This window comes from Abramis brama, assembly GCF_963993115.1.
Source record: "Abramis brama genome assembly, chromosome: 5".
Taxonomy (NCBI): domain Eukaryota; kingdom Metazoa; phylum Chordata; class Actinopteri; order Cypriniformes; family Leuciscidae; genus Abramis; species Abramis brama.
Genome location: NC_139967.1, coordinates 33,351,301 through 33,369,015, shown reverse-complemented (window position 1 = coordinate 33,369,015; position 17,715 = coordinate 33,351,301). Strand labels below are relative to the sequence as shown.

The 17,715-nt window shown below is 36.9% G+C and overlaps 2 protein-coding genes across 2 annotated transcripts; one reads left to right on the top strand and one right to left on the bottom strand.

The window, feature by feature from the left end:
• Positions 1–64: 64 nt before the first annotated feature.
• On the bottom strand, positions 65–5,237 carry LOC311083772 (tetratricopeptide repeat protein 16-like; the record flags this gene model as incomplete). Its single annotated transcript, XM_084115525.1, has 11 exons — positions 5,210–5,237; positions 5,006–5,065; positions 4,613–4,677; positions 4,441–4,531; positions 4,200–4,343; positions 3,822–3,922; positions 1,982–2,111; positions 1,681–1,895; positions 709–986; positions 382–523; positions 65–287 (listed from the first exon to the last, which is right to left on the bottom strand). Exons 2-11 carry the CDS (start codon positions 5,042–5,044, stop codon positions 65–67), a joined length of 1,428 nt encoding a protein of 475 aa, XP_083971651.1. The 5' UTR covers positions 5,045–5,065; positions 5,210–5,237.
• A 407-nt stretch (positions 5,238–5,644) lies between these two features.
• slc2a8 (solute carrier family 2 member 8) lies at positions 5,645–12,798 on the top strand. The gene is made up of 10 exons (XM_084113378.1): positions 5,645–5,912; positions 6,276–6,438; positions 6,691–6,897; positions 7,231–7,330; positions 7,834–8,045; positions 9,212–9,361; positions 9,446–9,554; positions 9,644–9,820; positions 11,817–11,962; positions 12,039–12,798. Exons 1-10 carry the CDS (start codon positions 5,833–5,835, stop codon positions 12,183–12,185), a joined length of 1,491 nt encoding a protein of 496 aa, XP_083969504.1. The 5' UTR covers positions 5,645–5,832; the 3' UTR covers positions 12,186–12,798.
• The last annotated feature ends 4,917 nt before the right edge of the window (positions 12,799–17,715 follow it).

The window sequence follows — 17,715 nt, the reverse complement described above, 5'->3', positions numbered from 1 at the left end:
CTTCTGTTCCACCAGCTAAACCAGCACTATACCAGCTGAATTGATGCTGGTTTATGCTGTATTCTTAAGCAGGGAACATCCACCATAGTTTGGGAATGTGACAAAGAGATGAGAGACTTGCCTCTTCATTGGTGGGCTCTAAGATAAGAACACTGATGGCATCTTTCTTGGCCTCTTCCATTTTGGCCACTTTGTTATAAGCTTTGGCTCGATTCTCATAGTAATGAGCTTCACCAGGGTTGTACCGTATTGCAACAGAAAACTTGTCTGCTGCTTCCTGGTACTTCCTGGAACAAATCACATTTCTAAAATGATCTCAGATGGCATAAAATAAAGAAATATGTTTTCAATTTCACATTTAACACTATGTTTTAAACCTACTTGTCGTTATAGCTGTGCAGACCCACTGTGTTGTGAAAAACAGCAAGTCGTAGCCAGATAACCGTGTTGTCAGGGTCCATCTCCTCTGCTTGCTGATAGTCAGCCAGTGCAAAGCTCCACTCACAAAGCTTAAAAAAACAATCTGGGGGAAAAAGGAGATTTTCTCTGGATAATACAAATTCTATTCTATTACTTTAAGCAAAGTGAAACAAGCAAGCCATTCAAGAATTTTCATTTCAATAACCTCCTCTCTGAATACTTTTCTGAGATTTTTCTATGCCACTCTCAGCCCAACACCCGTTACCCTCTTTAACCGTGGGTCCACACCTCCTCTGTTGATGAACAGCTCACTTGTGTTTCTCTGTTTCTCTATGGCCTTGTTCAGCAGCTTAATGGCTTCGCTTTGCAGACCCCGGGAGAAGCACTGAATTGCAAAATCATTGTATGTGAGCGCCAGTTGTGTCTGAGCGTCTTCCTCTAAATCCTCTGAGTCGTCTCGCATGTGTTCCTGAGGAGGTTCTCCTTCATCTCCATAGAATTCAGCAGCAAGAACTAAATCCTCAATGGCAGCAGTGAAGTTTCTCAGGCGCCGATAAAGAATCCCCCTTTGAGCAGGCAGAAAATATGTGCATTTTAAAACCATTTACATTATATGTCTAATTTACTATTTAATATTTTTAATTTAGTTTAGTACATATGTATATATAGTTAATGACTTATATGGGTTTACAATTCAAAACCCAATAAAAATATTTGAATAATATATAGTTAATGACTGCAGAAGGTACTATAACTTTTTTGTTAGATTTTTGTTTGCATAAGGAAAATACAGAGGATCTTCTGATTCGATCTAAGTTTATCTGTACTCTATATATTTCTCCCAAAAAAAACTGAGTTTAGTGTGCATTTACAAACACTAATTTAAATAGAATAATCTCATTAAAGTAAATTCATAACCACTGGTTTAAACGTCAGCTATTTGGCATAAATATCTTTTTTTTTTTTTTGTGATCAAATGTTTATTGAAGGAAAAAGAACAACAAGATATTAAGCATTTCAAAATCACAAGCAGCAGTCAAAAGAAAATATGTGTGTATATATATATATATATATATATATATATATATATATATATATACACACACATGCACAAAAACTAAATATACATATACATTGCAATATACATAAATATAAAAAAAAAAAAAAAAAATAAAATACAAAAAAATAAAAAAAATAAAAAAACGGCATAAATATAATTTGTATTTTATGCCATTATCGCAGGCTGTAAATATGCCTTACCTAAAGAGGTAGTACTGTGCCTTACTGGGGTTATACTTCAGAGCGCTGTTTATTTTCCTTAGTGCATCTGAAAGCTCTCCCTTCAATGCCTTATCAACAGCTGCCTGATGGGCATTCTCCGCTGCTTCCTTTAGCCTCTTCAACAGTGCATGTGCAACCGGACAGCAGGGTTTCAGCCTGAGTGCTGACCTCAAGTCATGATAGCACAAAGTCATCTGAGGAGACATACAGCCCTCTTACCTGTTTATTACAGTCACTTAAAGGGAAGTGTTTTTCTGTAGGCTGTGAATAATGGTCTGACCTGATTGAGCTGGTGGTGAAGGCGAGCTCTCAGAATGAGGAGGTCAGCTGACTGGCTGTCCGTCTCTAGCCAGTTACTGACCGACCGAAGACAGTCAGAGTAACGGCCCAGAGCAGTCAGACAAGCCAAGCTATGAATATATATATACAAAAAGGCAAACATAACGGAAAATGATGATCTCATGGTATCCACGGTGGCCCAAAACAGCGTTCAGACACTTTTGAAGACTTGCGTCACACTTAAAAATGTCTGAACTGCATTGCATTAGATCCAAAATATCAAATCAAATGTCATCAGCGTGTGGCGTTTAACCCTTTCGTACTGTTGAGGGTAATTTTGACACTGTCCTGACTTTTCAGCCTTTTTCAGCTTTAGAAAATTACATGCTAAATAAAATTGTTAAATGTTACAGGTGGAAATTAGTAATAGGTTGGTCAATTGTTTGGTGTCCAAATACCTTCTGTCTTCATTTAGGCCTAATATAATAATAAATTAAAAGAAAATCTCTTTTTTCATGAAACGTCTATTTGAAGTCTCCTGAGCTATATTCTAAACTATATTTCTTTACAATAAACGCTACTTTGATATTTAGTTAGATAATGCAAAAATATTTACATATTTTCAAATGTGACCTCAATTTACAAATACATTTTGTTTAATCTTTTAATCAATAATATATCAGTAATGTTTATGTTACCCTATAATTATGCATGTGCCTTATGCACATACACATGATGGACATTTAAAGAAGTACTCAATGTGAATAGCTGAAACTTAGGTGATTGTAAGGTGAAGAAAGAGCTTGTAGCGCCACCTGGTGGTATTTTGTGCTATTGCTTGCTAGCATGGGGTCATCAAGTTCAGATGCAAGCACACTTCTGCCCTGTCCAAATACCCACACTTGCGGTCTTTGCACTTGACCACTTACATGGCCTATTTCCTATATTTGGTCCAAGTGTTCAAGTAGGAGTGAAGACTGCAAGTGTGTATAGAACTTTTGATTACCCGATGGGACACACTTATAGTCTTGCAAAAATGCAAGTGTTTACAGAGCTTTTTTCTATTTTCAATACTTTGCATGTTAAAATAAACTTCTAAATGTCTGTTCAGTAGTCACTATGTAACTAACAGAAGACACAATTTTAAAATTGTTCTAATTAAGTGATAAAAAGCAGTTGTAAATGATGTACAAAATACTCATACCCCACTCATCTTTGCACCAATAAAATGTGCAACACTGTGTTTTACTACCAAATTATATGTAATATCGGTAACACTTTACAATGAGGTTCATTAGTTAACATTAGTTCATGTATTAACTAACACAAACTAACAACGAGCAATACATTTGTTTCTGTATTTGTTAATCTCTGTTAATGTTAGTTAATAAAAATACAGCTGTTTATTGTTTGTTCATGTTACTGTAGTTCACAGTGCATTAACTAATACAACCTTTGATTTTAATAAAGTATTAGTAAATGTTGAAATTAATATTAACTAAGATTAATAAATGCTGAAGAAGTATTGTTCATTCTTAGTGTTATCTAAGTTTGTTAACTAATGTTAACTAATTAACCTTATTGTAAAGTTAATTCATTTTTATTTGACTTACAGTGGAATGTTTTCCTCAACATCTCGTGATTTCGGGGCACGTGAATACCCGAGCATAACGCATGATGGTATGTACGCTTAGCCTCGAATACCGCTTTGAGATAGTGTGGGTTTAGTGTGCAGTAAGGGCACTGAGCTTTGGCATTTTTAAGACATGGGACAGTCAAATGTGGGTACAGGACAGGGCATTCAAGTCTCTTTGAAGGGCACTTCAAAAATCTACACTGACCTTCTCATGTGATAAGGCCGGAAGCAGGGTTTAAGTTCTGCAGCTTTCGTGAAAGAATCCAGAGCCTCCAGAAACTTCCCCAAATCAAAAAGACACTGGCCCTGCAAGGACAGTTAAAACATACACACATAAGTGGGCATCAACAATGTTTGTGGCAAAGGACTGTTGTGATGGTGGCTTTAAATTTCTGCACATTTTTTGCATTGAAAATGCATTTCAACTACGCATACAAATATTGATAACACTGAAAAATTCAATGAAGTAATCAAAAATGAATGGATACATTTCAAAACACAAACAGAACAAGTGATCCATAGATTGTAATATTCATAGCTCCTAATCTGATTCTATTATATGTGAATAAATTAATTCTTGTACCTGTAGGTAGTATATGAAGGCGAGTCGTTGAGGGTAGGCCTCAGTTTGTGGTTGGAGACTGCAGGCGTGTTTGTAATCTAGTGCTGCAGACTGGAAGTCACACAGCTGAAGATATGCTTCTGCTCGCTGGACATAAAACTCAGTCTGCAGATAGGAAGAATATAAAATGTGATTAATGTTCAGGGCCAAATAATTATGACGTACTGTATACAAGCCATACTACAGTCTGCCTGGCCTCTACCTGCTGTGACTGGAGCAGGATGGCCTTTGAGAAACAGGACACAGCCTTGTCAAACTGAGACTGTGACATGGCACCAACACCTGCTTCATAACTACAAATGTATTGCAGGCATATGTAAGTATGATTCTCAGTAAGATTATATGGTTTTGTTTATAAACATATGTTCACTTACTGTTTATCAGCCTTTTCTTTTATTATGAGCTCCCCAAATATATGTTTCTTTTTCATTTCAGGGGTCTGAAAAATAAAGGTTTTTTTATATATAATATTGCACAATATTACTGTTTTTACGATCAAATGAATGCAGCCTTGGTGAGCATAAGAGACATTACCCAGACAGCAATATAGTGTCGGCCCAGATCCGGCCCGGGAAATCCATGTGTACCAGATGATGTGGGCCGGATCTGGGCCAACACTATATTGCTGTCTGGGTAAAAACCTTAATTATTCCAAACTTTTGACCCCCAATGTGTGTGTGTGTGTGTGTGTGTGTGTGTGTGGCTGTGTGTGTGTGTGTGTGTGTGTGTGTGTGTGTGTGTGTGTGTGTGTGTGTTCATTTGCATACTACAGATTCCCTGGTGTTTTTCTTGGATGAATCAGACATGATCAGGAATGATTCTTCCTTCTGAAAAGTAAACACATAAACATGTTCAACTCATGCAACATGAGTATGTAACGTTAACTTACAATACTATTTAATCTCGCTATCTATGATTCTTTCTCTCAGACACAGCAAAATAATGTTGCGCACACATTTAAAAATACAAACCTCAGCACTGTCAAGCAGGTGGATATTGACAACACGTAAACGACTTAAAAGTTGTTTATAAAATAATTTGAAGAAAATAAAAAATCCTCCAGAGGCCTCACGTTTGTTTCCCACAACCAAGGAAAATCGACAGTGCCTCAAACTAAAACCACTTCTGAAAACATTAAGTAACTATGGGAACACTTGAATGGCAAAAGAAGAGAAACGACCGCATGTATAATTTTTTTTTCTAAGCAATATCTTTAAAAATGCCAGTTAGTGCAAAGTGACATTTGTTATGTGCAAAAATATACTACAAAAGTACAAAAATTATGACGTATGATCAACGTGTACTTTGTGTAGAAGGACCTTTTTTACAGTCTGGAAAGGACAAGGCAAGGCAAAATAAAAGTTAGGACTCTTATTTTGAAATCAATGGACGTATTTATTATTGTCACATGCATCAGCTGACAACAATGACACTGGTTTGCTGAATATGCAGTGAGTGAAACTGGGATGCCAACCGTCACTGGCTGGACTTGTTCGTGTTTTGTCAGTTGTTATGTATGTATACAACACAATTTGTCCGTGGCGATTATCTATGAACTGCTTGATTACTTGATTATCATTTAAGAGGAGGCACGATGAGTCATGAGACCAGACCACTATTGGCCAATGATGAGCAAACAGAACAGGACAGATCCGAGCAGGACTCCTACCTGGAGTAAGTGTCACGTTATTGTCTTTAGGGGTTTTCTTCTTACCAGAAAAAAAAAAAAAAAGGTTCTGGAAAGATCTCATGTACGACAATGGTTGTCAAGGTGGTTCAAAGAACACCATGGTTTATATCCTCAAATAACTTCTACTGTTTTTTAGTGGTATATTACAGATAATTGGCACTTAAAAGTGTTATTCACTCAGTAATCTGTTCAAAATTAATGAGGAAATATTCAAATATTGTCATACCAGTAAGAGTCTGCAATGACTTTTCATAAAGGGTTCCCAACTGGAACATGTTAAACAAGAATTATGAAACTTACCTACATTTTTATTGTTTCTTATCTAATTTTAACTTTTCGCTCAACAGTAAAGTTAAGAATGGGAAGTTGTACATGGCCACATTCGCAGCAGTTCTGGGACCCCTGAGTTTTGGGTTTGTGCTAGGCTATAGCTCTCCTGCCATACCTGAACTCTGCAGAATTCAAGACCCGAGACTGCAGCTCAGCAAAGATGAGGCTTCCTGGTTTGGGGTATTTGAATGCTTTTGGTCCGGTTTTACTTCTAAATGTGTTTTTTACAATTTGGCTGTACAATAAAGGAAATGCTTGTCATTTTCAGTTCCCAGAACTTGCATATCATTGTAGTGTCACAGCTGGAGGGTGTTTAAAAGAGAACCAAAATCTAAATGTAGTTGTCAGTGCATTAACATTTGATTGTTAAAAATACTGACAAGGGTTCAGATGTTTCAACATTAGCCTTCTGTATATTTTTCTGTCTTGTAGGCTGTGGTGACCATTGGTGCGGCTCTTGGGGGTCTTCTGGGAGGATGGATTGTGGAAAAGATTGGACGAAAATTGAGCCTTATGTTCTGTGCAATTCCATTCATCTTTGGGTTTACCATTATTATTGCTGCTCAGAACCATTGGATGTTATATGTGGGCAGAGTTCTCACTGGTCTGGCCAGTGGAGTGACTTCTCTTGTTGTACCTGTAAGAATTCCCTTTTTATTGCAATATTATGTAGAGTATAATAATAATAATCATAATAAAGCTATTGACTAAATTATTATTATTATAGACCGTAACAGAAGTAAAAATCCCATTCATATTCTCCATAGGAGAATTTCTTTTTAGCGATAACTGACTGTGTTGAAGCCCACATGAAGTCCACATTTATTTCAATTCTTTTTTTAAATAATCATTTAACTGTGTGTGTGTGTGTGTGTGTACACTATAATATATAGTATTTTATCAAACTCATGGATATTTAGATCAATAGCTTTGATCAATCCACTTGACTTTTTTTTCTCTCTATTTCTCCAGCTTTACATCTCGGAAATGGCTCATGAGCGTGTTAGGGGAACTTTGGGATCCTGCATGCAACTTATGGTTGTTATAGGCATTATGGGAGCCTATATAACAGGTATTGGCTCTCATTTTAATCTTGTGACTGCATTATGACACTTGAGTGCCTTTGATGGTAATAGGGCTGTTCTACTCCAGTTAGCTGTGTGAGATGATTGTTAATGTTTAATCAGAAGACACATTTGAACATATGTCAATGACATCAGTGAGGTTTTGCACATATAATGTCTCTTTTCCAATGTAGCCCTGTACTTCAATACTTTATTTGTTCTTTTGAAATCAGCTCAGATGTGTGTGAATGCCATCCTAATTTTTGCTCTCGAGAATCCAGGTGGAATGACTTTCAGTATTGCATTAGTGGGATAGGTCAGGAGTTAGCACAGGAATGTCCCTCTTTGAAATGCACAGAGCCTGCATTGTACATGGCTCTGTCTGGGCTGTGTTTACATGAATAGTATGAGAACTTGACCCATACTGTGTGATCAGTTGTAGTTGAGTAAATGATGAATTGTAATTTTTGGGTGAAGTACTCTTTAAGTAATGCAAAATGAATTTTATCAGGTTTGTTCTTGGACTGGCGATGGTTAGCAATCACATCCTCTATCCCTCCCACACTAATGCTGGTGTTTATGTGCTTCATGCCGGAGACGCCACGGTTCCTGCTCTCCCAAGGGAAAAGAAGAGAGGCAGAGGAGGCCCTGCGCTTCCTCAGGGGTCCTGATGCCCCTGTAGAGTGGGAGTGTGCTAGGATAGAAGAGGCCTTCAAAAATGAAGTTAGACATAACAAATCTCTCATTTCACATCTCAAACTTTGCTTGGTCTCGATTTAAATGTTGAACTGCTTTTCAAAATTAAAAATCAACATGAATTGGCTTTTTACTTTTATAGTGTGAATTATTTTTTAATGAACTGTAAACTCAACAAAAAATGTTGGGCAACTTAAAGGGCCTGTTTACACCTGGTCATTTCATGCATTTTAACTGATCGGATAGCTATCTGATTTGTTAAAACGGTTCCATTTACACTTGGCCAGAAATGTCTCCGCAAAACGAATATAAATCCAACCTTCAACTGCAAATTTAACCGCAACAGTGGCATCAGCACTGGTAAGATCATTTAGTCTCATTACTTTTAACGAAGATGAATGTGTGTTAAGTGTCTCTCACACGTTTATTTTTTGACATTTTGGGTGGAATAAAATTTACATATGTGGTTTCAACAACCAACTTTGTCCAGTTTCGTCTGGAATGCATCTCAGACCATCTGCTGAAGTGGTTTGAGTGATTGGATTCATGACACCTGGACTTTTCACGATCAGATTGCTGGACCAAGTGTAAACAGGCCCAAAGGGTTAGTTCACAAATTCTGTCATAATTTACACAACTTAATTTTAATTTAAATTAAGACATGAGGATGTCCAAATTTAATTAAGGCTTTAATTCGTACAGTATCTAATTCGTATTTAAAACGTATCATTATGCATTGATCTAAGGCACCTACATAGAGCACATCAAATATGGTAAACATAAGCTCAACTGTGATTACTTGATGTACAATCTCATTGGTTCCTGTGGAAGGTCAATAATTATGCGATGATGTGAAAAAAAAAGCCTAAATTAAATCTGTTCATCATTAAAAGCAAGCATGTCTCTTCAGAAGACTTAGATTTAACTGCTCAATTAATATGGATTTCTTTTATGATGTCTTTATGAACTTTGTTCAGCGTAATTGACAGATTTTTTGGGGGGGGTGAACTATACCTTTAATTTTATCCAACAGAAACTGATTCATTAAATATGGCTGTAACCAAGTTTAATTTTATGTTTGATGTCTTTAAGTTTATCCCACTTTACCATAGCTTTTTATTTTATTTAATAAATAAATAATTCTTTGCACAGCTGTATATAAGTCACTAAGATTGACATTTAATTGATTACAGGAGCAAAGCTTCAGTCTGGCGGATCTGAAGGACCCTGGCGTCTATAAGCCTTTAGGCGTAGGCATTATGATGATGCTGTTCCAGCAATTTACTGGCATTAATGCCATCATGTTTTATGCAGAGACGATCTTCGAGCAGGCCCATTTCAAAGTGAGTGTTTGATGAAACTCATTAATGAAGAGCCTTCATGCTACTGTAAACGCACACTATAATGCTCTTTATTGTCTGCCACAGAGCAGCGATGTGGCCACTGTTATTGTTGCGGCCACACAGGTGTTCTTCACTGCAGTTGCTGCTGTTATCATGGACAAGGCTGGGCGGAAAGTTCTTCTCATCTTGTCTGGTAGAAGCATCTTTTGTGGAATAATACATTTGCACCGCTGTTTTTGAAACGAGAAAATGAATTATCTTCTATTTTGGTTCCCCCACAAGGTGTCACCATGTGTGTTAGTGAAGCAGTGTTTGGAGTGTATTTCAAGCTGACTGTGATGAAGCACAATAACTCCTCACTGACGAGTTTACTAACAGACGCCCAGGGTCCTCTTGCGGAGCAGACCCCGACAGACCTGACCTGGCTGGCTGTGGGAAGCATGGGCCTTTTCATTACAGGTTAGTAGAAATGTATTTCACTGAAACTTACCATAGAGCAAGAATTATTCAGCAGCTGTATTAAGATTTGCTAAAACACTGCAAGATGAAATTATTCTAGCCTAAAACTACATGCATAGAGAGGAAGTCAACTGCAGTTTGTTGGTTTGTATGTGTGCTAGGGGTGTAACAATTCACTTGTTTTCTCAAAGCATCGATTACAATTATGGATTTTTGAATCATGAATCATTTGTTTCTGTCAAGAAATTAATTAAATTGCAAAAAAAAAAAGTCAAATGAATCGTAATATAGACTTATAGACACCAGATAAAGGGTACTTCAAATACCTGGACAATGCACCTACTTAACCGAAAACACTTCATGGACTTCATGTTGGACATTTCATGGACTCAACTGTCACAGCTTTCCTTAAGTAGCCAATGGGGAGGAACTATCAGATTCTGTTGCTGGATGACAAAATAACCTTATATAATTCATACACTAGATCAGGGGTTCTCAAATCTGGCCCTTGAGAGCCCCTTTCCTGCCACTTTTAGCTCAAACCTTGATTAAACTCACTGCCTATAACTTTCTAGTAATCCTGAGGACCTTGATTAGCTTGTTTGGGTGTGTTTGATTAGGGTTGGAGCAAAAGTATATGGTATAGTTCAGTGGTTCCTAACCCTGGTACTGGAGTAAAAAACAGGGAGCATCAATGCTCACTATGCTCCCTTAGCAGAAATAATGTTACATTTCTGAAGCGCATAAAACATAAAACGCATGAGCCAGCTCAATAAATATAATGACACGGGATAGAAGATTTGAAAAGACAAACCTTTTTTTATTACTATTATATGTCAGCATAAACACACATCACCAGACAGGTAGTGAACACATCTAGTTAATAGTCGGCTGAAATGTTTTTTGAGGATATGAAACAGAACAATGTGTTTAAATGGCATCAAAAATAATATCAGAAAGATATAGGTTCTGCCTGTTGTTCATTAATACCAGCGGTGACCTTCTACAACATGTAATGTTGCCGTAAATTGAGTAATCACTGTCTAAATGGGTAGTGAGCCAGGGTCCTTACCAGTGCCCGGATTCGTGTACAAGATATACTGATTCACAAGCTCGGGAGCTGATTGAGACACACCCCAGGACCAGGGTTTGGAACCACTGGTATAGTGCATCATTGGGATATAACTAGAGTGGTATTGTTCGTGCCCTCACAGATACATGCTGCACTCTTTATCACCTTTCATTGGATCATGCTCACTCTCCATTCTGTCCATTGACACCTTTTCTGAGCAGCTTTTTGAGAACCTCATGTTTGAGTCTCCTCAGGTGACTCCTCACTGATCACATGAGCAGATGATAGCTCTATAGTCTCGAGTCAAACTAGCTCAAACTATTGATTAAGCTGCCAACTCATTTCATGGCCACTTCTACTTCAATCAAACATTTTTATTGCGTGAAAAACTCACGTTTTATTAGATAAAACTGCCATTTTACTGGTATATTTACTTATTTTGATGAGCAAAAGTCACTTGATATTAGGACATTGAGACCTTGAGGAAACCTTCCCCTGGTTTCACAGACAAGGTGAATATAATATGGAAAAAAGCATTAATATGTGCTTTATAAGTACTAATAAACAGCCCAAATCCTAATAATATGCATGCTAATAAGCAACTAGTTAATAGTGAGAACTGGACCCTAAACTAAAGTGTTACCCATTTAATTTACTTTCAAGTTGCTTGGTGCAATAAACAATCTTAAGTAGTTTTTACTTAATTACATAATCTTAATATTTAGACATAATTACATAATCTTATGAATGCACTTAAAAAACTGAATCAAATTCATGCAGTGATACTACAGTGATGTAGTTTCTTGCTACTACATGCCTCAAAGAAAAAATATTTCTCTCAAAAATTATGTAGCTTTACGTTTTTGTAAGATAAGTGAACTGACTGCAGTTGGTCTGACTATCATAAACACGTGTGTTTACCAGGTTTTGCTCTTGGTTGGGGTCCTACTCCTTGGCTGGTGATGTCTGAGATCTTTCCCACACGAGTGAGGGGAATGGGCAGTGCTCTGTGTGTGCTTACCAACTGGACCTGTGCCTTCATTGTCACCAAGACCTTCCAGAACCTCATGGTGAGCTGACGATTATGTATTTTCCCCTGAAACGTTCTAGGTTTAATGAACAGGTCTAATACATGATCTCTTTCAGGATGCCATAACTAGTGCAGGGACATTCTGGATGTTCTCAGGACTGTGCGCTCTCAATGTCATATTCACTGCCATCTTTGTCCCTGAGACCAAAGGCAAAACTTTGGAGGAGATTCAAGCCCGTTTTAAAGGGACTCATCGGCGCTAGACATATTTTCTCCTCAATGCCAACTCCAAAATATTGAAGAAACAAACTAGTTGCATTGGCATGTTAGAAGCTCATTATGTTTTCAAATAATGTAAATGTTTACAGATCAAAAATTTGTTGTTTTAATGTGATTTGTCATTGAATTAGTGTGATAAGTGGCTGATGTGATATGTTTCAGACAATGTTCAAGAATTTTTAACATGACTTATTTTTATACTGTTACTGATGGCACACCCTTAAACATCATGATTTTACATTGTCTAATTTTGAACTTATTTGCAGGTCACATGACGAATTAGCCTCAATAGAATTTTGCATGAACAACTATTCAATTGACACACAGTTTATATAAGCTTTATTTCCATTAGTTTTCATTGCAATTCCTCTGCATCAAAATAGTAGCTTGGGTTACATTTTGAAATTAGTATGTGCATGGCACACATTCTAATTTAAAATGTTACCCAAGTTACTATCTGATCTGATTTGATCGATCTCAAAAATATTTCTGAAATGTTGAGTTTAACTTGAAACTCATTTTTATATTCTGTAGATATATTTTTCTATAGATATATTATAAAAGTAAGAATTAAATAATAAAGAAATAAGTATTTCATTACCTGGTTGCACTGGTGACTACATACATTTTTTCTGACATCACTTGATTTTTCTTTTGGTGTATAGCAAAGAAATTGAACCAAGTGCAATTAAACTAATTAATAATAATTCATTCAATGTACATGATTACTGAACAACTCTGTCGTTTGCTTCATTCATGAGGTGAGCAAAATTAAACAGAACTCTCAAAAGTGAAGTTGTATTGCTTTAGATTGTGGTACTCGCTGTTCTGTAATAATGACAAGGATGAAAAATTAAAATGCCAAATGATATGATGTGCCAAGAATGATTTTTTTTTTACTGAAAAATGAATTTTAATATGCTGATAAATGCAGATAAAATGAACAACCTCAGCATTCTAAACATTTGTCAATTGCCTTTTTTTTCCCCTAATGAATTACTTTTATTATAATTGATGCCGTCTGGTACTAGATAGTGGTTTTAAGGTAATGTGAATTATGTAATCAGATTACTTTTTTATTTAGAAGGCCTTTTTTTATTGTTGAAGTATTGTTGTTGAACTTTCTTCTCCTGCGTCCTATTCTTCTGCAATTTTGTTTCCTGTGCCGTCTGCTTTACAGGCGTGAATTTGCATTTCCTTCAGCCTGAGGCTTATTCATTTCACTTATGGTATGAAGGCCTTTAGATTTCAAGTGTGGTTATCTGCAGGTCGGAGCTTGGGGGTGTTCCAAAAGCTCTTTACAATTGGTCGAGAAAGCTCAAGATGTCCTTGCTGTAGCCTGTATCGACGTACTAAGACATACTAGATTTAATCCAATGCATAGTGGTCACCTGTTAGGGTGTGGGTAGGGTTATGGGTTAGTTTCTGTTGTAGCATTGTGTAACTTCTGGAACATCCCTACCTTTCAGCATGGCCATTGCGACCTGCAGTTAGAAGATTTTTTTAAAACATTCGAGCAAGCCCAGCCCAGGTGAGCAAAAGTAACGTAACACATTACTTTCTAAATAAAGTAACACAATTAGTTCCCCAACACTGGTTAATTTAAATAACCAGTTGCTATATTTCATTTTCAATTATCCTTATGGAAATGGATGCATCTTGTTTGAAGATGCTAAATAATGGCATATGTCATGAGAGATGTAATCTGAAAATGGTCAAAGTAAGAGGAAAATGTGTGTCTGATGACGTGCTACTGTAAGGATATTACGGGCCTCAGATAACTGGACTGTGATAAATGAATATGCATAACAAGAAGAGTATATAAGTTTATCTAACCAATAAACTTTGAAGAACAATGAGATGTGAAGCACCAATTTCTGTGTGTCTCATTCTTCTCATGTGGGCCCGCAAGAAAAGGATCTGAAGCAGTTCTCAGGCCCTTAAGAGAGCAGCCAGAAAAATGGAGCGCAACTGGAAGAAAACAAAACTAGAGGTATTTCGCATTTCATGGAAAGATAGCTCGATTGCATACAGAGAGGCCTTAAAAGCTGCTAGATCTGCTTATTTTTCAACCCTATTAGAAGAAAATAAACAAAACCAAAATTAAAATTTATTTGAAACAGTGGCTAAACTAACGAAAAATAAAGCTTCAAGCCCAGAAGTTTCCAAAGCAGCACAGCAGTAATGACTTTATGAACTTCTTCACTTATAAGGTTGATAATATCATGGAGAAAATTATAACTATGCAACCATCTACTACAGTATCGCATCAGGGAGTGCATTGTAGTCTCCCTAAGGAAATATTTGATTCATTTATTGCTATAGGAGAGGAAGAATTTTCTAAACTCGTTAAATCATCTAAATCTACAACATGTATGTTAGACCCTATACTGACTAAGCTACTAAAAGAGATGCTTCCAGAGGTCATAGATCCTCTTCTTAATATCAATTAATCTTTGTCATTAGGATACGTACCAAAAACTTTTAAGCTGGCTATGATTAAACCGCTTGTTAAAAAAAATGCAACTTGATCCTACAGAATTAGTCAATTACAGGCCGATCTCGAATCTACCTTTTCTGTCAAAGATACTAGAAAAGGCTGTATCTTCACAGATATGTTCCTTATTAGAAAGAAATTATATCTGCGAGGATTTTCACCGTACCATAGTACTGAGACTCTCATTAGTCACGAATGATTTGCTTTTATCATCCGATCGTGGTTGTATCTCTCTATTAGTGTTACTCGATCTTAGTGCTGCATTTGACACTATTGACCACAACATTCTTTTAAATAGACTCGAAAATTATGTTGGCATTAGTGGAATTGCATTAGCATGGTTTAAATCATACTTATCTGACTTATCTGACATCTATGAGATGTCTTATCGATCAAAAGTTCACTATGGCGTACCACAAGGCTCAGTACTAGGACCGTTGCTGTTCACTCTGTACATGCTACCCTTGGGAGATATAATTAGGAAGCATGGCATTAGTTTTCACTGTTATGCTGATGATACACAGCTCTATATTTCTTCACACCATGACGAAACTTACCAATTCACAAAATGAACGGAATGCATAGCTGATATAAAAAACTGGATGACTAGCAATTTCCTACTACTTAATTCTGAAAAAAACAGATATTCTAATTATTGGACAAAAAACTTCCTCATGTAATAACCTAAAATACTGTCTATGGTTGCTCTGTCAAGTCCTCGTCGTCGGTTAGGAACCTGGGTGTGCTCTTTGATACCAATCTTTCATTTGAAAGTCACGTGTCTAGTATCTGTAAAACCACATTTTTTCATCTTAAAAATATATCTAAATTACGTCATATGCTCTCAATGGAAAATGCAGAACAATTAGTTAATGAGTTCATGAAATCAGGACTAGATTATTGTAATGCTATTATGCGTGGTTGCCCTGCACGCTTAAACAAACTACAGTTGGTCCAAAATGCAGCAGCTCGTGTTCTTACCAGAACCAGGAAGTATGACCATATTAGCCCGGTTCTGTCAACACTGCAATTGGCTCCCTATTAAACATCGTATGCATTTTAAAATATTGCTGATCACTTACAAAGCACTAAATGGTTTAGCTCCCCAGTACTTGAGCGAGCTCTTAACGCATTATAGTCCTTCACGTCTATTGCGATCTCAAAATTCCGGCCAGTTGATAATAGCTAGAATATCAAAATTGACAGCTGGCGGTAGATCCTTTTCCTATTTAGCACCAAACCTTTGGAACAATCTTCCTAACATTGTCAGGGAAGCAGACACACTCTGTCAGTTCAAATCTAGACTAAAACACATCTCTTTGGCCTAGCATACACACACATTATAGACTTCTATAATTCAATGTTAGGCTGCACAGATTAGGTCAGCCGGAACCGGGAACACTCCCCATAAATCCTGATGTACTCGTTACATCATAAGAAGGATGGCGTCTACGCTAATATTAGTCTCTCTGTTTATCCAAGGTTTACCGCAGTCCGTCGGATCCAGGCTGTATCCAGATCTGATGAAGGACCTGCGCCTGGACACGACAACAACGCAGTCCTGAAGTGTCAACCAGTCCCTACCCTGTGAAGACCCCTTCTCCTTCCCTTTACCTCTGTACAGATAAAATGTTGTTGGGATAATTCCGGTTCGCGTGGCTATGCAGACGCGACAAAATATTTCTGTATTATAAATTTTGAAGGCCAGACAACTAGTTTATTGAGGGTTAATTTGTAAAGAAGGACTACACGCCTGCGCACATATATATTCAAACGCGCATATCTTTGGACTGAACACATAATGCGCATGTGGATTTCATAAGGATTTTCCTGTTAGAACGGTGTTGTGTTAGCACCACTAAGTTAATAACTAATGATCTTCACAAAGTAAGTGAATCAATCAATCAAAACTAACTTTAGCTGGACAATAACTTTATCCTAGAGCTGGTGTAAAGCCTAAACAATCTTTTACGGTGATTTCCTATTATCTCTGTAAAGCTGCTTTGAAACAATCCATATTGTTAAAAGCGCTATATAAATGAAGGTGAGTTGACTTGACCTGAGTTTGTGGGAAAAGATTAACTATTGAATTAATTTTTCTTACTGCTACATAACATGGTGCAATCAATGATTCATAGAACTACAACTTGAAATAGACAGTAATACCATAAACATAAAAAAGAATTTAAAAAAAATTTAAATAAGAAACAATATTTGCCCCCTCAAACAGATATGTAAAGAACTAGTAATAGCACAAAAGTAGCTGTAATTAACAAGACAACCCATAATAACTTTATACTAGACAGAATAATTTATTAAATTAAAAGTTAGATAGGGCCTATTAGTTTTTATGGACCACCCCTTACTACAACCAGACCTCCCTGACCTCCCTCCCAGTCAGAAAGTGGTATAATAATATATATATATATATATATATATATACAGTGGGGAGAACAAGTATTTGATACACTGCCGATTTTGCAGGTTTTCCCACTTACAAAGCATGTAGAAGTCTGTAATTTTTATCATAGGTACTCTTCAACTGTGAGTGACGGAAATCCAGAAAATCACATTGTATGATTTTTAAATAATTAATTTGCATTTTATTGCATGATATAAGTATTTGTGTCATGATCCTGGGTTTTTTTCCTCTTTCTCTGTCTCCCTCTTGTGGTCACACACTCACTCGCTCGCACACTCACTCACACAATCACGCACACACATCTTCTCCTCCGCTCATTATCTCTTACAGCTGTTTCCCCTTACATTCCTATCTCCTCACCTGTTCCCTTTTTCTCTTGATTGTCTCAGCTTCTTATTCCCTCTTCCTAGCCCTGTCTTGTTGTCGGATTATTCAGTGACCTCATGTGAGAAACGTCTGCGCTCATGTCCCAGTCCTGTCCTGTCCTGTCCTGTCCTGTCCTGTCCTGTCCTGTCCTGTCCTGTCCTGTCCTGTCTGTATCCTGTGAAAAGTGATACCATTTGTTCTACTGTGAGTTATACTGCCATCAGACTGT